Source organism: Podarcis liolepis, assembly GCF_965112155.1.
Source record: "Podarcis liolepis genome assembly, chromosome: Z".
Classification (NCBI taxonomy): Eukaryota; Metazoa; Chordata; class Lepidosauria; order Squamata; family Lacertidae; genus Podarcis; species Podarcis liolepis.
Genome location: NC_139570.1, coordinates 31,082,569 through 31,102,083, shown reverse-complemented (window position 1 = coordinate 31,102,083; position 19,515 = coordinate 31,082,569). Strand labels below are relative to the sequence as shown.

Genomic DNA, 19,515 nt, shown 5'->3' with positions numbered 1-19,515 from the left:
ATGTCATTCAGCTGATGCAACGCCAGGGACATCCCAAGGATACAGAAGGACAGTTGCATCAGCACCTGGACTTTGATAGGTCAAGTCACCCTTTTCTCAGGGGCAGTTGTGTCATGGATCCCTGACAGGTGCCAGGATGTCAGGCCCTGGGGAAGGGTGGGGGGAACCAAATGGAGCTTTTCTGTTCTTTTTCAACTTATTTGCTCACCACCTATCCAAAGCATGAGCAAAATTGCCTTTGCTGCTCTAAGGTACTAGTATACTGATAGCATATAGATTCACTGTCTTGACACACTGTCTGCTTTCCTAGCTTGGTTATTTTCTGCTAGGGATTTATTTCGTAAAATTCATACACCACTCCATTGCAAAAAAAAACCACACCAAAAAAACCTTCAAAGCAGATTACAAAAAGAATAAAACAACAAAATTATCAGTAAAAATAGTTAAAAGCAACTATTTAAAACATTCAGAAAATAATTAAAATAAATGATAAGCTAAAAATTGGATCATAACACTTGTCAACATTCTACAGATCTGGGCAGGTTTGCCTAAACAGAAATGGAAAGTGGACAGTGGCGGTGTCTGCCTGATGACAATAGACAGGGAGTTCAAAAGTTGTAGGTGCTGCTGTGCAAAACTATCACTTTTTTACAAGTGCATATTGAGTATTATGTGGCACTCGTAAAAGTGTATTGCTAGAGGAATCTTCCTGTGTGGAAGCCGTGCCTGTCCATTGCATATATCAATAGCTAGCAGGTAAGGACTGTGGTGCAGCCCCCAGTGGCCCCTGTCTCCTCATGTGCCACGGAGAGGCTACACCACTGGCCTCATGCCCCCGTGGAGTGTACAGAGCTGGACCTGCAGAACCTCTCCACCCAGGCTAACATCCTGGCCACCATAAGAGAAGAGAATCACCATGGGGAAGGGGCTGCTCAGGCAGGGAGTGGAAGTGGGCTGGAGCTGAACCCTACAACTCCTGAATGTCCTGCCTGCCCAGAAGCAGAGGCTTGGCTCTCTCAATCTTTTTCATCCTTCCAAAACCTTACAGTTGAAAGCAGGGAGCAGCCGGTTAGTCACCCAACTTTCTCTGCTCTTGAGCAAAAAACTATAGAAGGGAAAATAAGGGGCTGCCCTTTATTATTATTATTATTCTGGCTGTTTTGATGTGCAGATTTCTATAGGCCACTTGACTGTAAAAAACCGAAATTGTTTACGAAAAGAGTAAAAGAGAGATGACAGGTAAATACAGTTTAAAAAAGGGACGTGGGTGGCGCTGTGGTCTAAACCACTGAGCCTCTTGGGCTTGCCAATCAGAAGGTCGGCGGTTCGAATCCCCATGATGGGGTGAGCTCCCATTGCTCGGTCCCTGCTCCTGAACACCTAGCAGTTCGAAAGCACATCAAAGTGAAAGTAGATAAATAGGTACAGCTCTGGTGGGAAGATAAATGGCATTTCCGTGCGCTGCTCTGGTTCGCCACAAGCGGCTTAGTCCTGCTGGCCACAAGACCTGGAAGCTGTACGCCGGCTCCCTCGGCCAATAAAGCGAGATGAGTGCCGCAACCCCAGAGTCGGTCACGACTGGACCTAATGGTCAGGGGTCCCTTTACCTTTACAGATCTGAAATTGTTGTTTATGGTGAACATTTTTCTATTTTCTAAATTTCTATTTTTAACTTCTTTTTTTCCTTTCTCCCTCTTCTTTTTGAATATTGCTTTATAGATGTATAAATAATTATACTCATGTGCATATGTATGAAATTTGTTTCTTTATTTCTTTTCTTATTTGATTTTTTTTTGAATTCAATAAAAATTTAATAATAATAATAATATAATAAAGAACCAAGCGTGCTTATCCTTCCAGTGTGTGCACGGTAAACCACGCCCCTCGGGAAGCTTAATCAGCATAGCGGTTTGGGCAACAGCCAATGGGAGAGCGGCTTCTCTTATCTCGCCTCTTCGCCTTCCATTGATTGGTCAGTAAGCCCCACCCCTCGGGAAGCGCAGTCTGTATAGCGGCTCAGCCGCCAGCCAATGGGAGAGCAGTCTCTCTCTATTTGTCTCCGCCGCGGGATGCAGCAGCCCACAGATATATCTTTCGCTGCTGTTCAGGTAAACGTTCAGTCTGACAGGTGTGCGCCTGGGGAACTGCGCCGCACCACCTTCAGTCTCTGCCTTGGGGTTGGTACGGTTTGACTCCGAGGGCTGGCTCGCTCGTCCTGAGTGTTCCCAGGTAATCGGGTCCGGAGGACGCCCGCGGGTTTACAGAACGTGTGCACGGTGCTCTGGCTGATGCCCCGTCGGGCGCGTCTAGGCATATCGCCACAGCCTGCCTGCCTGTCTTCGCGTGGGAAGGAGAGACGGGAGTTTTTGGCTTTCCCGGTTTCTAAACGGGGAAAACAAGCCGAAGAAGTATGGGGAGGGAGCGGAGTTGCGGGCAGACAGGAACTGCTTTCATAGAATCATAGAAACAGTTCGAAGGGACCCAAAGACCAAATAGACAACCCCGTGCAATGCAGGAAGGAAAAAAAGGGACGGAGAAAGGAGCCTTCTCGACCTCCCTCACTTTTTAAGAAATGTATCTCGCCCCCGCCTCCTAAAGCTGGGAGCCCGGCCAGGCTTCTTCGGGAATCGAGCCCTGAGCTACAGGCTTGGAGGGCAGCCAGGCGAAGGGGAGATGAAGCGGGTCCACGTGGACTCCTAGAGGCTGGGCTCCTGGGCAAGCCCGGGCTTGCAGCGTTGAGTCGGTGGAGGAGAGGGTCTTAATCTTTCATTCCAGGGAACTTATTGGCTTTCTGGCTCTTTGAACCCGACAGGTCGGATCCTGGAATGACAGATGGTGGCGTTTAGTTGACAACAAAAGCGCTCACCACGAATTTGGAAGCCACGGAAGCAGAGCCAAGAACTGTTTTGTTTTGTTGTTGTTTTTTGTGATTGCAAGTGTTTAAAAACTGATTTAAATATTTTTTTAAACGTAACTTTTATTGACGTTTTAAAATTATTAGAAAAGGAAAATAGAGAGATGATACCAGAAAAAAACATGATGTAGCATCAAGGTTTTTTTACTAGACCCTTTGGAAACTTAAAGTTTATGGAATTCCCCCCCCCCCCAAATTAAGCTGTCTGCCAAACACTTTGAGTACGAATATTCCAAATTAATACTGCATTTTCCTGTTGTGACCTACCCTGGGACCTAGGGTGAAGGATGGATAATAAATTAGTAATAATAACAACATGTCACAGGAACAGTATGAGATAAATCGTCAAGGCCATGATAGTAATACTATATCATGCACTGTAGATTGATAGCTAGATTGGTAGTGACTGAGAACTAAACAATTTCTCCTTATCTGCAGTAATACGCGTGGTTTTATTTAAACTGCGACCTTCACCTAAATTTAAAAAATGCAACCAATGCATGCTTTGCTCCTTCCTGGTTTGCTAACTAATTTTTTTAAAATGTATTTCTATTAAAAAGTTACTGGTTTACAAAAGTATGTGCAACGTCTTTTTTCAAGTTACATTTTTTACAGATCAGTTTCATTTGTTGAGACTTGCTAACTAAAATTTGAGCAGGGATTAAGAATGGCACAGCTATTTGTGATGCTGAAAGTTGTTTGTCACAACAAAGTTGCTTTGTATCTCAGGGTGCAAGAGACTTTTTTGGGGGGGATCACCCTGTCTGGGAAAAACCTTAATTCTTAATTCTCCCCTCACTCTTTCCCCTTTTTGTTCTTTCATAGTTTAGATCCTAAGGAACGAAGTTCACAAGGGCGCCTGGCCAGCTACATTTCTGACTGAGGAACTGCTGCGTTGGAGATGATGAAGGAAGTGTGGCTGATGCTTATGGTGGCGCTTGTTACCAATGTAGGAATCTTCTCCATTTTATCTGCTCCATTGCATAAAACTCTCTTGTGCTGTCAAGCTGAGGGGAGGGCAAGTGTTGGGGTATTTTAATAAAATATCTAAATCTTCATTATGGGAGTTACAAAGCACAGCCTCTAATGATTGGAAAAATTCATAAGAGCTAAAGCTATCAGTGGGCTAGAATATCGTTTCAGAGGTGATAAGCTCCTGAAAAGCCAAAATAAGGTTGTGGTGCTATAATCTCCCCCCCCCCCAAAAAAAACAACCCTGGGAATAAGTCCCATTTAAACACAGTGGAACTCACTTCTGAATGGGCATGCATTGGATTGCACTGCAAATGTATTAAAAATTTACTAGGAGGACGATGGGGATGAGTACTTTTATATCCCATATCTTCCTCCTGAGGAGCTCAAGGAGGAGTACATGATACTCCCTGTTCCCTCATTTATTCCTCTTATCCCAAGCCTTTGGTTTTGGTTTGTTAGCATGCCATGTATTTTTGTGTTTTTAAACATTAAACCACTCTGTGATCCTCTAATGGAGAGCAGTATATAAATTTCATATCCTTACAACAGCCCTGCAATGTAGGTTAGGCTCAGAGGCAGTGTCAACCCAGGGTGTGGCGGCCATGGAAAAGGGAAACATCATTACAAAAGGCCATGAAAAAAAGAAAACTTCCAGTATTACAAATCTTATACAAATATACTGTGGGATCACATTTGAAATGCTCCATACAGTACCAGTTGCCTCACCTAAAAAGGATGTGGTAGAGATGGTTCAAAAAAAGGGCAACCAAAATGGTCAAGGGGACGGAGCGACTCCCCTAGGAGGAAAGGTTGCTATGTTGGGGACCTTTCAGTTTGGAGAAAAGGCAAGTACAGTGGTACCTCTGGATGCAAATAGGATCTATTACGGAGCCCCGTTCACATCGTGAAATAAACGCAACCCGCTTCCGTGCGTCTGCGGGTCGTGATTTGCTGCTTCCACGCATGCGTGTGATGTCATTTTGAGCATCTGCGCATGTGCAAGCGGCGAAACCCGGAAGTAACGCGCTCCATTACTTCCGGGTCGCCATGGAGCGCAACCCGAAAATGCTTAACCTGAAGCTACTTCAACCCGAGGTATTACTGTAAGAGGGGACATGATTGAAGTTTATAAAATGGTACATGGCATGGAGAAAAGTTCTCTCTCTCTCATAACTCTAGAATTCGTGAGCATCCAATGCAACTGAATGTTGGAAGATTCAGGACACATAAACAGAAGTCTCTTTTCATTCAGCGCATAGTGAAACTATGGAACTCAGTCCTCTAGGAGCCGGTGATGGCCACAAACTTGGATGGTTTTAAAAGAGGATGAGTCAAGCTTCTGGAGGGAGAAGACTATCGGTGGTTAATAGCCATGATGGCTCTGCTCTGCCACCACAGCTGGAGGCAGCAATGCTTCTGAATGCCAGTTGATGGAAACCACGGGAGGAGAAAGGGCTTGTGCTCGTTTCCTGCTAGTGGGCTTCTCATTTGGGCATCTGGTTGGCCACTGAGGACCAGATGCTGGACTAGATGAGTCCTGATGCCTGATGCAGCAGGGGTCTTCTTATGCACTTAATGAGCTGGGTGTTCTTGAAGGCAGGACGTGTATAAAGTGCCCCTCCTGCAGGTCTCCAAATAACTGATATTCAGCAGTACCATATCATTATGCACCAAGAGGTGTCTCTTGCAGAGATTTGGAAGTTTCTGTGTGCAACAGGTTCAAGCAGAGGCACTTTGGGAGTTTAGGAAGTTAAGCCCTAAGAAAAAAGGATTGTTGTGCTGGTTTTGGTTTGCTCCGTTTGCTGTACAATCACCCAGGTCCCTGGGAAAGATCACAACCTTAAGCTAAGGACAGATGCAAGTTAATGCAGACCTTAAGAGGCTCTTTTCCTTCTGACAGGTGCCACAGTTGCCTGCCAACCCACTCAAATGCGCACAGGATGAGTACCTGGATGATCAGGGGAGATGCAGCCCTTGTCTGAAATGTGGTCCTGGAACGGAGCCTTCCAAGGTAATCTGAAACTGTTCAGGGCTGTCAATAATACCTTCTGGGCTTGCCCCCCCCCCACTCTGGGCAGCAGCATAGTGTGGTTTGCCAGCACCTGGGACGGGCAAGTCGGTGCCAGAGTGCTCCATCCTACTGGAGCCAAGTGAGGCTGTGCTGCACCACCTACCCACAAAAGATGGAGCCCAGCTCCCCATGGGCCTGAGTTGCTCTGCCACCCACCAGGGTGGGGCAGATATCCCTGTGGGAGTGCCTGGTTGCACCCCCTCAGAATTTTGTGTCTGGGACCATGCCCCCCACCACCACACACACATTACACCACTGGCTGTGGGATGCAGATGAGAGATTCCTGGTGTAGAAGATTTTTTTCAATTGATCACTCCAGTTACGATATTGGAGACAGCTCTTATTTGATTGGAATAGGAACAGCTGCTGGGAACCCACATAAGTGGAGTCCACAGATCTATAAATCACACTGGCTTATACAGAGGCATTCCCTTGAAGGAATGGGTTTCTTTTTCCGGACATCGGTCCCTACGTATTTTGTGGTGAGCGCATAAGATATTGACGTGTTTTCTTTGTTGCCCTAAAGTGTCAGGGTCATCCCTTGCTGTGACTGATAAAGGAGAGAGCTTGTTTATGCAATTGTGTCCTTATTTTGCTTTTGCTCAACAGCTCAAGTTTTACGCATTTTAAAATGCTCTCTTTTGAAAGAACAAAAAGGGGGGGGTTGAGTCAGTTTTAAACTTGCTACACAGAAACCCATTCCTTCACCCTCACCTTAGCTTTGCAAATGGGTAGAAATTAAATCATGTCCTTATAGGAAATGCAGGTCTGGATTATTAGAGCTGCATTCAGCAGGAAGAACAAAGTTTCTACTTTCTATTACTGGTGTAATCTGTTAAATGGAAGCGTTGTTGTTGTTGTTGTTGTTGTTGTTGTTGTTGTTGTTGTTGTTGTTGTTGTTACTATTACTATTTTTATTTATGTATTTACATTTGTACCCCACCTTTCCTCCAAGGAGCCCAAGGCGGTTTACGTACTACTTCTCCCCATTTAATCCCCATAACAATGTTTTGAGGTGGCATAGTCTGGGAGGCAGTGACTAGCTCCCAAGGCCATTCCGTGAGCTTCCAGGCTGAGGTAGCATTTGATCCCTGGTGTCCCAAGTCCTAGTCTAGCACTCTAATCAGTATGCCATACCGGTTCAGGTAGAAGACCCCTAACGGATGCAATGAATTCAGATCTATTTAAAAACTGTGTTTAACCGTGTCATTTACATTGTATAATTATTGAATTTTTATTGGGTAGCAGTAGGTACATGGGGATTGCTTGTTATATGTATTTTAGAAACTGATAGTTAAGAAGGGGGGAAAACAACTTAGAAAAGGATGCCAAACCTTCTGCCTGTGGCATTTCATCTGGCTCTTTTTTGGTGGGGGGACACGGTCTCAGGCTGCAGCTACAGTCAATGGCTTTGTTCCTGTGTTTCGACAGGAGTGTGGTTATGGTGAAGGGGGAAATGCCCATTGTGTTCCATGCCCACCCAAGAGGTTCAAGAACAACTTGAGCCACCTTGGCTGCAAACCCTGCGTCTCATGCAGTCTCCTCAACCGGATCCAGAGACACAACTGCTCCTCCATCTTGAATGCAGCCTGTGGAGAGTGTTTCCCTGGGTAAGTACAAGGTGAACTCCAAGAGCAACACAGGACCTGTGGAACTGGCACTCTTACAAGTGCCACATAATACCCATTTCACATTTGTAAGAATTCAGTCTTTTAGTGCAGCAGCAGCAGCAACACTGGAACTCCTTGCCTGTTGACATCAGAGGGACACCTTCACTGTACTCTTTTCAGCAGCTGCTGAAAACATTTTTGTTTAGGCAAAATGTCCAGATGCTTAAAAAGTTGATGTCTGTTTTAAACCGTTGGTGGGGTTTTTTTGTTAATTGCTTATTTTTATCTTCTAAATGTTTGAAAGAGTTGGTTTTTTGAAGATAATTATATTGTTCTCTTTGTGAACTGCTTTGAGGTGGTTGTTTTTCCAGTCAAGCAGTGTATAAACTTTATGAAATAAATAAAAAATTCTCATCAGAGTAGCGCTGTCCACTGGTTTGTGTTTTGGTGCAACTGAACATGAACTGGGTGCATGGTGAAGCATTCGTCCAATTGATTCACCCAGCATTGGATGTAGTAATTGTGCATTGGGAACAATTTGAGTGCATGGATTGGTCCTTAGCACTCCAGTGTTGAGGGACACAGAGAGCCAGTGTTGGAAAAATACTTAAACAGCAGCAATGGGGGCTTTGAGCTAATGACCACTGCACAGAGCATCCTCTCTCACTCAGGTTCTTTTGGTACATATGGCTCTCATAACTTGTCTGCTCCATTTTTCTTCCTCTTGACAGTTTCTACAGGAAAATTCAAATTGGAGGGCTCAGGGATCAGCAATGCATTCCTTGCACAAGGCGGACCCCCTCATCTGAGCTAGACTGTAAGTACCTGCTAGGTCTTTTGTCCATCTGTTCCCCCCAATTCAGATTGCAATTTCATCATGCCACTTCATTCTAGAACTGTTTCAACTGCAGCAGTGAGGGAAAAAATGCTTTAAAAGAAAGAAGTTCCATACTAAGGGGGTGGGGGCAGGGAACACAAGATTCTACAATCTCTATCAATTTATGCACGTATTTCAAATTTCACATTTTGCATAACTTATTCTGCTGGTCAAGCGAATAAATCACTGAAGTTTCACTGAGACTATAAATCATGCCCCTGGAAACCTGACTCAGACCATTACCCTCTCACAAGCTATTTTTGCTGTATCCAAGACCATTATAACAGCGTTGCTTTAGAAGCCCTATCTATTTTCAGGTTACTTGTTGTATTTCTATATCCCAAGAGCTCAAGGTGGCATATAGACAGTTCTCTTATGAAATCCCCACCACAGCACTGTGAGGTAGTTTAGTCTGAGAAGCAGTGACTGACCCCCAACGTCTCATGCAGTGAGTTTCATGGCCAAGTGTGGGATATGAAACCTGGTCTTTTCCCAGGTCCTAGTCTGACACTCTAGCCACTATGCCACACAGTACGTCGCACTTTATTGGGCCCTAACTCTCCCTTGTCCCCTTCAGTGCAGGGAGTTCCATAGATGGAGCTTGGAGCTTTTAGCAGCTGTTGACCCATAGAAGCAACACATGTCCTCACTGAAAGGGTTTTTTGCCACCGCCTCCTCATGCCTGCAGATTAATGCACCCTGAAGTAAAGAAGCTCATCTCCTGCTGGGTGGCCCTGCCAATTCCTTCAATGTTTTGTTTTCTGCAAACCTTCTGAGATGGAGGGCTGCAACGAATTTCAGTTTTGCAGTCTGGAAAGATGCAGCCCCCCCCTTTTTTTGCATTTCCTGCCCAGCCAATATGCTTACTGAAGGGCAACTGGGATCTGTGACCTTACTAATGAGCAAACTGAAGCATCTGTGGCTGTTCATTCCTCACTGATGTGTCTGCAGGTGACTCCGAAGAGAGCGTAGTGCCGGTGAAGTATCCCATACCTGCTACTCAGGACCTGCTCTTTGTGGTGCTGACCCTCACCACGTTTATCATCACTGGGTTGGCACTGGTGACTGTCACCATCCTCTACTGCAAACGGATCTGGAAGAACCACTGCCAGCATGGTGAGTCAGTCCTGTGCAGAAAATCTTACCCCCTTCCTTTCCAGTGGCTGCTAGACATGGTGGCTCTGCCTCCACAGTGAGAGGCAGTCATGCTTCTGAATAGCGGGAGGGTGGGGAGGGTCCCCTTGTGCTCAGGTCCTGCTTGTGGGCTTCCTTTTAGGGGCATCTCGTTGGCCACTGTGAGAACAGGATGCTGGGTGAGATGGGCCACTGATGTGGTTCACTGGTCCTGCTGAGAGGTCTCACCTCTCAAGAGTTTTTTTCACTTCTGCAGAATATGTTCTGTTGCTTTCTCCACTTCCTTTGGCATTCCTTGCTGTTGACTACACCCTTCCCCACTTTTCTGCACCATCCTAGACAGCCCCATAATTGTGTCTCTTACCCCAGGGCTCTTTAAACTTCCTAAGTGTGGTGTGAGCAGGTAGAATGGAGAGTATCTAGCAGGCTAGTGGGACCCAGAGGACCTACTATTCTTTGCACATCCCCTCTGGATGCTTGGTGCAAGTTACTGTTTTTTGTCCTCAGTTTCCACATTTGCAAAAATGGGCATAATAGGTGCATACCTCGTTGGGCTGTTGTAAAAATGAAAATGCTAATTGTGAAGTGCTTTCTATAGTTTGAGCAGTGCTTATCTTATTATGTAATAATAACTGAGTTGTAATAAAAGAAAGGTGCTAGATTGTCCTCAGTTACATATGTCCTTACTTTATAATAGGTAATTAATTACCAATCACAATAATAACTGGACTGGTTCTTTTCCTTTTTTGACAAGCTCTGTGGATAGTCAGAATGTGGTCAGGTGGGATTAATAAAAAACACATTTGTTTTATTTACTGAATTTATATCCCACCCTTTTCTCCATGGAGCTTAAGGTGGCACATGCAGTTCTCCTTCCTCCTCACTTAATCCAACAACCCTGTGAGGTAGGTTAGACACAGAGAGACAGTAATTGGACGCAAAAGTCTCACCCAGTGGCCTTCACATGGCCGAGTGGGGATTCAAACCTAGATCTCCCAAAAGTTCTAGCCCAGTGCTGTATCCACCACAGTACACTGACTCGCATCATGGCTATGTAGTCAAGGTAAAAAGGTAAAGGACTCCTGGACGGTTAAGTCCAGCCAAAGGTGACTATGAGGTGTGGTGCTCACCTTGCTTCAGGCCGAGGAAGCCGGAATTTGTCCAGGCAGCTTTCAGGGTCATGTGGCCAGCATGACTAAACTGCTTCTGGTGCAACGGAACACCATGATGGAAACCAGAGCACACAGAAATGCCATTTACCTTCCTGCCACAGCAGTACCTATTTAGCTACTTGCACTGGTGTGCTTTCGAACTGCTAGGTGGGCAGGAGCTGGGACAGAGCAATGGGAGCTCACCCCGTCGTGCGGATTCGAACCGCCAACCTTCTGATCGGCAAGCCCAAGAGGCTCAGTGGTTTAGACCACAGCACCACCCATGTCCCTGGCTATGTAGTATCAGTTTCTCAGTGTATGAAGACTTACTTGCAAGGCTGATATTCCTGGTTTTTTTTATTCCTTACATCGCTGATGACTAGGTGTGTGTGTTGACAGTGTTTTTCCTCTGTATCTTTATCTTTCAAGCGTTCCACAGTAGTCAGGATTTATCTGACCAGGAGGAGACATTTCAAGATTCTGCCATGTCTGCTGGCTTCCCTTGCCGCACATTCCTGTCCAACACCTGCTCTGTAGCCATCAAGCGTTTGAGTCCTTGGCAAAGGCCACAGGAAGGTAATACTCTAATGGTGATGCTCTGAGGCCCAGAGGGGGTGGGCGGTGAAGGAATTGTGGTTTCTCCATCTCTCTCTCTCTCTGTCTCTCCGGCTCCACTTCTTTAAGCAATATACAGTGGTGCCTCACAAGACGAAAAGAATCCGTTCTGTGATTCTCTTCGTCTAGCGGTTTTTTCGTCTTGCGAAGCAAGCCCATTGACGGATTAGCAGATTAGCGCTATTAGCAGCTTTTAGCGGCTTATCTGCTGATCGGATCAGCTGATAAGCGGCTTAGCGGCCTAGAAAAAGGGGGGGGGACCAGCAGGAACTCGCAAGACATTGTCGTCTTGCGAAGCAAGCCCATAGGAAATTCGTTTTGCGAAGCACCTCCAAAACGGAAAACTCTTTCGTTTAGCGAGTTTTCCGTCTTGCGAGGCATTCGTCTTGCGGGGCACCACTGTAGTTCATGTATCCAAATACTTAGGATCTTATTCAAACACAGGAATCTAGCTTGCCTAACAATAGAACTTTCGGACATCCAATGTAGCTGAATGTTTGAAGATTCAGGACAGATAAAAGAAAAGGGGCTTCTTCATGCTACACAGTTGAACTTTGGAACTCCCTGACACAGAAGGCAATGGTGGTCACCAACTTGGATGGTTTAAAAAAAAAGGATTGGGCAAATTCATGGAGGAGGAGAAGGCTACTAGCCATGATGGCTGTGCTCTGCTGCTATAGTTGCAGCAGTGCTTCTGAATTCCAGTTGCTGGAAGCTGCAAGAGAGGAAAGGCTTCTTGTGCTCAGGGACTGCTTGTGAGTTTCTCTTTGCGGCATCCACTGTGAGGACAGGACACTGGACTAGATGGGCCATTGGCTTGATCCAGCAGGGCTCTTATGACCAAAGGATTGGCAGGATCATGAGGGTGACATGCAAATGACAGCCTGCGAGAGAAGCCAACAGTAATTTGGCCTTCTTAGTTTAGGGGTGCACAACCTGCGGCCCTCCAGATATTGTTGGACAACACCTCCTATCATCCCTGACCACATGCTATGCTGGCTGGGGCTGATGGGAGTTGTAGTCCAGAAAGATCTTGCCGGGGGGGGGGTTGCAGTTTGTGTACCCCTGGATTAGAAGAAGCTCAGGGAAAGGGAAGCATGATCAGGAAGACCCATTGCTTTGAATAGTTGTTGTTTTTTTCATTTGCAAAGGTACAGATGAGACTGTTGCCAATTTGGGAAGGCAGAGGGAAAATCCATTGGTGTTGAGAGGAGGAATTACTGGTAGCTACATAGAGATCCATGAGGTGATTTGCCTTCTCCTCTTCCCTTTCCTGGGAGACCAGGGAGAGGTGGCTGTAGGAAACCAGTGCCTTTAAATTGAGAGATTTGCAGAGGGGGGTGGGGTCCTAATTTCAACAGCATTTATGAAAGCCATATTCAAATACCTGAAGAGCTGCCGCATGGAAGAGGAGCAAGCTTATTTCCTCTTGCTCTGGAGGAGAGCATGCAAACCAATGGATTCAAATTACAAGAAAGGAGATTTTGACTAAACACCAGGAAGAATTTTCTGAGGGCAAGAGCCATTTGACAATGGAATGGACTCCCTTGGAAGGTGGTGGACTCTCCTTCCTTGGAAGCTTTTAAGCAGAGGTTGGGTGGCTGTCTGCCAGGGAATCTTTAGCTGTGATTCCTGCACTGCAGGAAAAAATGGGACTGCATGAGCCTTCGGGGTCCCAACCTTACAGTTCTATAATTCTAAACAACATCTTGCTCCATGTTCTTAAATTGTCTCTTCCCCCCTCCCCTTGATTTTTTAAGGTCTGGCTGAAGCTGTCCACTTTGTCTCAAGAGTTCCTGGGGTTCACTGGCCCTTCCAGGAGCCCGACCGGGACTTTGCTCAGGTGATTCCTGCCGGCAACCAAGCTCCTCCGGGCAGGAGCGTTGCGGAGCACATGCACTTTTTCAGGGACTCTGGCTACAGCGACTATTCCTTGACAGACCTTAGACAGGAGTGTGGTGCAGCCCCCAGTGACCCCCCAGTGGCCCCTGTCTCCTCATGTGCCACAGAGGCGCTACACCACTGGCCTCATGCCCCCGTGGAGTGTACAGAGCTGGACCTGCAGAACCTCTCCACCCAGGCTGACATCCTGGCCACCATAAGAGAAGAGAATCACCATGGGGAAGGGGCTGCTCAGGCAGGGAGCGGAAGTGGGCTGGAGCTGAACCCTACAACTCCTGAATGTCCTGCCTGCCGAGAAGCAGAGGCGTGGCTCTCTCCTCAATCTTTTTCATCCTTCCAAAACCTTACAGTTGAAAGCAGGGAGCAGCCGGTTAGTCACCCAACTTTCTCTGCTCTTGAGCAAAAAACTATAGAAGGGAAAATAAGGGGCTGCCCTTTATTATTATTATTATTCTGGCTGTTTTGATGTGCAGATTTCTATAGGCCACTTGACTGCAAAAAACCGAAATTGTTTACGAAAAGAGTAAAAGAGAGATTACTGGTAAATACAGTTTAAAAAAGGGACGTGGGTGGCGCTGTGGGTTAAACCACAGAGCCTAGGACTTGCTGATCAGAAGGTCAGCGGTTGAATCCCTGTGATGGGGTGAGCTCCCATTGCTTGGTCCCTGCTCCTGCCAACCTAGCAGTTCGAAAGCACATCAAAGTGCAAGTAGATAAATAGGTACCACTCCAGAGGGAAGGTAAACGGCGTTTCCGTGCGCTGCTCTGGTTCGCCACAAGCGGCTTAGTCCTGCTGGCCACAAGACCTGGAAGCTCCCTCGGCCAATAAAGCGAGATGAGCGCCGCAACCCCAGAGTCGGTCACGACTGAACCTAATGGTCAGGGGTCCCTTTATCTTTACCTTACAGTTTAAAAATAATATGGAAAATATTCAGTGATAAAATGAAATCCAGATTAAAGCTCATCTTGGCATTCTGCACATCAGGGTAGGCTTGTGTAAACAAAAATGTTTCTAGTAGTACCTGCTTGATGTAAATAGGCAGGGAGTTCCAAAGTGTAGATGTTGGCACACAAAAGGATAGATTTCTGGCAAATGCAGAGAAGTATTATGTGGCACCTGTAACAGTTCTGGTTCTGCAACTGGCAATGGCTGAGTGGGTGAATGAATGAAATCTTTATTGCTAAAACCTATAAGCCGTCACAATTGGTCACAATGTGTAGGATACAATTAATTAATTTAAAACTGAACAGCAATAACAGCAAAGCAAACATACAATAATGCAAAAATCACATTTGCGTATGTTAAGCACTCTGCTTCTCCCTTCCCCTTATGATACTTGTGTTGGTGCTAAGCTCTCAACTTACTTGCAGTCAAGGCAAATTTTGCAACCTGTGCAGTAATAAATACGTTATTGCCAGCCAGCAAAATAGATATTTGCTCAAGGGGAGGTCGGTTGGAGAGAGAACAGAGAATGTAATCAAGGATTTTTTTTCCTAGGGGATATATATAAAGAGCATCATAACAAATAGTGTTGAATATCCTCCACATCTCCTGACTCATAGATGCAGAGTCTTTGGTACACAGGGGTGTTATTAAATCTTCCCTTTAGATATGCGGAGGGCATACACTGAAAACACAAAGCTGTAAATGCTTTCTTAAGTAGTGCCAGCTACTTAAGTAGTGCTCCAGCCCAAAAGATGTTTTATATATTGGATACCAGGATGAATATGCCACCTGGGAAAGTGAATGAAGGTCCCTACATTTAGAGACTAAATAAAAATTTTCTTTGATGAGTTGTTTGACTCTGTTAGAGGCAAAATTTGATACGGAGTCCACATTAAACCCATAATAATGGAGACTCTTACTGACTGAGTTTGCTCAAGAGCTTCGGGGCATAGATTGCAATTGCTCTAGGAAGCATTTTTTAGGGAACCTAGTATTACTCATGCTAGCCAATTTCAGCCAGTATAGGGCTAGCGCTACATGCACACTGGTTTGTAAGGAAATTAGCCCTGCTTTAGCTCTTAAAAAGGGGGCAGGTATACCTTTGGGAATAATCAACAGTGATTTCAGGGAAGAGTTCTGCACCACTTCTAACGGGAGGGCATTACTGTATCTATATCCCCAAATCTCTGCACCATGCAATAATTGTGACACAATCTTCTTTTGAAATACCTCAACTGTGGGGGCAACTAAACTCCCGCCCCTGACCTCTGCAAACTGTAATAAAGAATGAATCAAGTGAGAGGATTTCAGTTTAGCTGCAAGGAGGTGTGGCTTCCAGGACAGTTTTGAATTAAAGCCCAAGCCCAGGTATTTATAATAGCATTGTTGTTCAATGGGTTTATTGTCCGAACTCCATTTGTGAGGTTTTCTCTTCTTCCCCAAGATCACCACTTTAGTTTTAGAATGCTTGACTGTTAACTGGGTTGAGCGGGTGTACATGGTGTAAGGTGATCGTGCACATACATTAGTCCTTAGTTGGTATGGCCTTCATATAGTACTTAAATACTTCTTTGCCACTTTTCTAAAGTTGTGCGCAAAGCAAATAATGGTCCAAAGCTTAACAGCATATAAGCAACTTTGCAGGAGGTTGGACTAGATGACTCTACAGTTCTGTGAGCATCTCAGTCATTATACCTGTTAACGCTATGAATGTCAGTTGGGTTAGGCACATACAGAAGTGTTTTGGGAGGCAAGCCTGCTCCTGATTTCCCACTCCTACAGGTGCCACATAGCACCCACTCTGCCTCTGTAAGAATGGATGCTGACTAGGGACAGAGGAGAAACTTGATTTAAAGGTCAACCTGCCTGATCCACAGGTTTCAGAACCAAAACAGCCATCCTCCAAAACCTGGACTTCTCCAAAGTCTGCAGTTCTCTAGCCAAGTGATGCGTGCAAAAATGCACATTCCAGCACAAATCATGAATAAAACTGTATTGGTGAAAGCCAGGTGCAAAAATGCATTCTACTAAAAGGAAACTGTTCTGCAATAACGTGTTAGTCATATACAAATGGGAATAATGGGAAGAATTTGCACTAAAACACTTGAGTTTTCCTGAGGGTGTGTGTGTGTGTGTGTGTGTGTGTGTGTGTGTGTGTGTGTGTGTGTATATATATATACACACACACACACACACACACACACACATTCAAAGTGTTGAGAACTGAACTTGGAAAAAAGAGGAAACTGAATGAAACCAAAAAAGAAAGATTTGCCCACCCCTAGTGCTGACAGAGGGATGTTGACAAGATTGCCCTGCAAGTATTTCCTACTAGCTGACTTGTTTATTTTTCCCCTTATCAGGAGAGTGATGCTTGGAACCTCGTAGACAAGACTGACGATGCCACACAAGGTGAAGAAGTGTGCACCATTTGCCAGCAGTAGTCCAGTTGTGCTCCAATGTGACACCAGAGTCAGTGTGTCATACTAGGACCTAGGAAAGACCAGGGCTGAATTCTCCACTTGGACATGAGGCTCATGTCATGAGATAAAGGTTATTGAGAGCAGAATAAGTAACGCAAGGCCTACAAGGCCTACACAATCATTCAAGCCTGAAAACTGATAATTGTTAAAAGCTAACTGCTGAATCATTGTGATTAATCTACAGGATCACTCATTCTCTCTATAAAATTGTAGCTTGTTTGCAGGAAGGCCCAATGTAGTATCTGTGCTGTTGTTGAAATGTGTTGCTGTGAATGTAACTCTAAGGCAGGCAGAGTGGCCCCAGGCCTCTAGTTAATCAGTAGACCATGCCTCTGTGAAGAGTCAGATAGCTACTTTGAGCTCTCTGTGTATGCTCTTTAACTATGCTGTTTATGAACAAGTTAATTTTCTTCAGTAAAGTTTAATTCTGTTTATGAAGAAGACTCTGCGTTGATTAATTTACCGCTGCGCGACAGTTCACTAGGTGGCCTTGGGTGCCAGTCACTCACCCTGAGCCTAAGCTGCCTCACACGGTAGTTGTGATGATTAAATGAGGAGGGGGAGAACCATGTACACTACACTGAGCTCCCTGGAGGAAAGGTGGGATGATAATAAATGATTAAATCTCCAATAAGGATCACCCACAGTAAAACACTGCAGTGTGTAATGCTTCTATTCAGGGCTCCAACCACTTCCTCTCCCTTCAGTTTTTGTTCCTCTCCCCCAAATACAGTCAGTCAACAATCTGTGGCCATTGAACATGCTCAGACCACCTTGGGGTGCTTTTCTGAGCAGGGGAGCACTTCCCCTTATTTCCACCCTCCCTCCAAAAAGTACTTTAGTGTGGCAGCATCTTGAGAATTCCCTGCCTACTCTTTTTGGTGCCAGCTAAAAACGTTTAGGAAAGCCTGTTGAGAAATTTAGAAAGTTGATGTGTTTGTAGTTTATTGCTGGCTTTAGCATTTTTGGATGTTTGATTCTGTAATATCTTTGAATGGTATTTATTTTGTAAACCACTTTGAGGCGTTTTAACAATCAAGTGGCATATAATTTTTAAGAAGTAAATAAGATAATATTCTTGTAATTTTATGCTGTGAACTACTCTGGGATCTTCAAATGAAGGCCAGTATTTAAGTTTAATTAAATAATAAAAATAAATAAAATTGTTTTTCGTTTTAGCAATTCTTCGGTAAGGAAAGGGGCTTGGATGCTTGTGTGTGAGGAGAATGGTGCAGATGGTCTCTCCCTATCTGCCACCTGTCCTCCTCGCCACTAGACCTCCCAAACTCCTTGGTGCTGCCTCTTGCCTGCTGGTTGCACCTCACCCTTGCCGGGCTCAAGGACATCTGCCTCCTGGGGCAGAACTGGGGTTTCCACCTTACCGCCTGGGCTACCTGCAAATTGTAGCAAAGACACTGGGGTGGGGTGGGGGTGGGGTTGGGGTCTGCCCTTGTCTGATTTTCTCTCCCCACACAAATTGTGCTGCTACTGTTTGATGCCCTCCTCTCAGGGATGCAAAGCTCATTGAGACTTCCATTTCGTCTTTAAATTACAGCGGTACCTCAGGTTACATACGCTTCAGGTTACATATGCTTCAGGTTACAGACTCCGCTAACCCAGAAATAGTGCTTCAGGTTAAGAACTTTGCTTCAGGATGAGAATAGAAATTGGGCTCCAGCGGCGCGGCAGCAGCAGGAGGCCCCATTAGCTAAAGTGGTGCTTCAGGTTAAGAACAGTTTCAAGTTAAGTCCGGACCTCTGGAACGAATTAAGTACTTAACCTGAGGTACCACTGTACTGATCAGGTGCTCTCAATAGGATTCTCCTCTACAGCCACTGAGGTGATGTGTCACTTGGTTAAAACCAGTGCTTTTTTCCTAAAGAAAGTGTTTAGGGGTACTCTCATTTTCCTACTCCTATTGAAATACTGCCCCTCAATGAGGCCAAGCTTAGATTCACAAAATGTTTAGGGGTATGCGTTCCCCATGGGGGGGAAAGCACTGGTTAAAACTGAACAGCAGCTTTGGCTCAACCAGATCTCCATTGGCAAGGCATTACATTTTTGTTTCTTGGCACCTTAGGTACAAAGTAGATTCATGGCAGCTGTGGACAAGATCAAAGACCGTAGTTTCAGAGTATCTTTGCAGTTGCCATTTTCTTATATAAATTCAGCTGTGTATGTGCAATTCTGTGGCACTTTTTAAAAAAGGCATTTGCAAAATATTTCGGTGTGTCGAGTAATATCTTAAGCGTTTACTGTTCACCCAATTTATTCCACTGTTTGTACAGGATCTGCACTCTCATTTTACTGGTTGGTTCATTTACTGGGATTCTGGAAACAATAATACCCCCCTTAAAAAAAATAATCTCCAAAGGGCAAAGATAAATCCTCTATTTGTTTTAGTTGGATCCCCTAATTGTTGTATTGATTGAGAGAGATGGAAACTATACCTTGCCTCAGAACCAGAAATGCAACCTTTTGATAAGGTTCATATATTATCATGCACGATCATTGCTGTTCATTTTTAAAAAGCCTTACAGCTTCGATATCATCCTTCTCCTATGGGTTGATACCTCAGAGTATTTCCTCAACTCCCTTGCAATTCCCCTCAGATTTAAAACCATAGGATAAAGTATAAGATCAGAAGTGGGCCCCTGATGCCATGAAGCTTAACTGGAGTCATCTGGTTAATTTGCACCAGGAAGGAAGCAAATAATCCAGACTCAAGGATGGCACAAGACTAGCCTGGCTGCTCCCCCTGCTACTAGTATCTTAGCAGGACCATATCACAGCCAGCTTTCTCTGACCATCTCCTGGCACCACCACAACCCTGTCAC

At 45.1% G+C, this 19,515-nt stretch overlaps 1 protein-coding gene across 8 annotated transcripts; it reads left to right on the top strand.

Moving 5' to 3' along the window:
* Positions 1 to 1,997: 1,997 nt before the first annotated feature.
* EDA2R (ectodysplasin A2 receptor) lies at positions 1,998 to 17,116 on the top strand. Of its 8 annotated transcripts, none has more exons than XM_083485248.1 (9): positions 1,998 to 2,108; positions 3,740 to 3,863; positions 5,790 to 5,900; positions 7,392 to 7,570; positions 8,302 to 8,387; positions 9,399 to 9,563; positions 11,162 to 11,308; positions 13,108 to 13,190; positions 16,559 to 17,116. In XM_083485248.1, the coding sequence occupies exons 2-9, from the start codon at positions 3,816 to 3,818 to the stop codon at positions 16,637 to 16,639; spliced, it is 900 nt and encodes a 299-aa protein (XP_083341374.1). In that variant the 5' UTR covers positions 1,998 to 2,108; positions 3,740 to 3,815; the 3' UTR covers positions 16,640 to 17,116. The 8 variants fall into 8 exon arrangements, with proteins under 8 accessions (XP_083341374.1, XP_083341369.1, XP_083341376.1 ...); XM_083485243.1 differs by having other exon boundaries at positions 2,005 to 2,108; positions 13,108 to 13,619; XM_083485250.1 differs by having other exon boundaries at positions 2,037 to 2,108; positions 3,745 to 3,863.
* Positions 17,117 to 19,515: the final 2,399 nt, after the last annotated feature.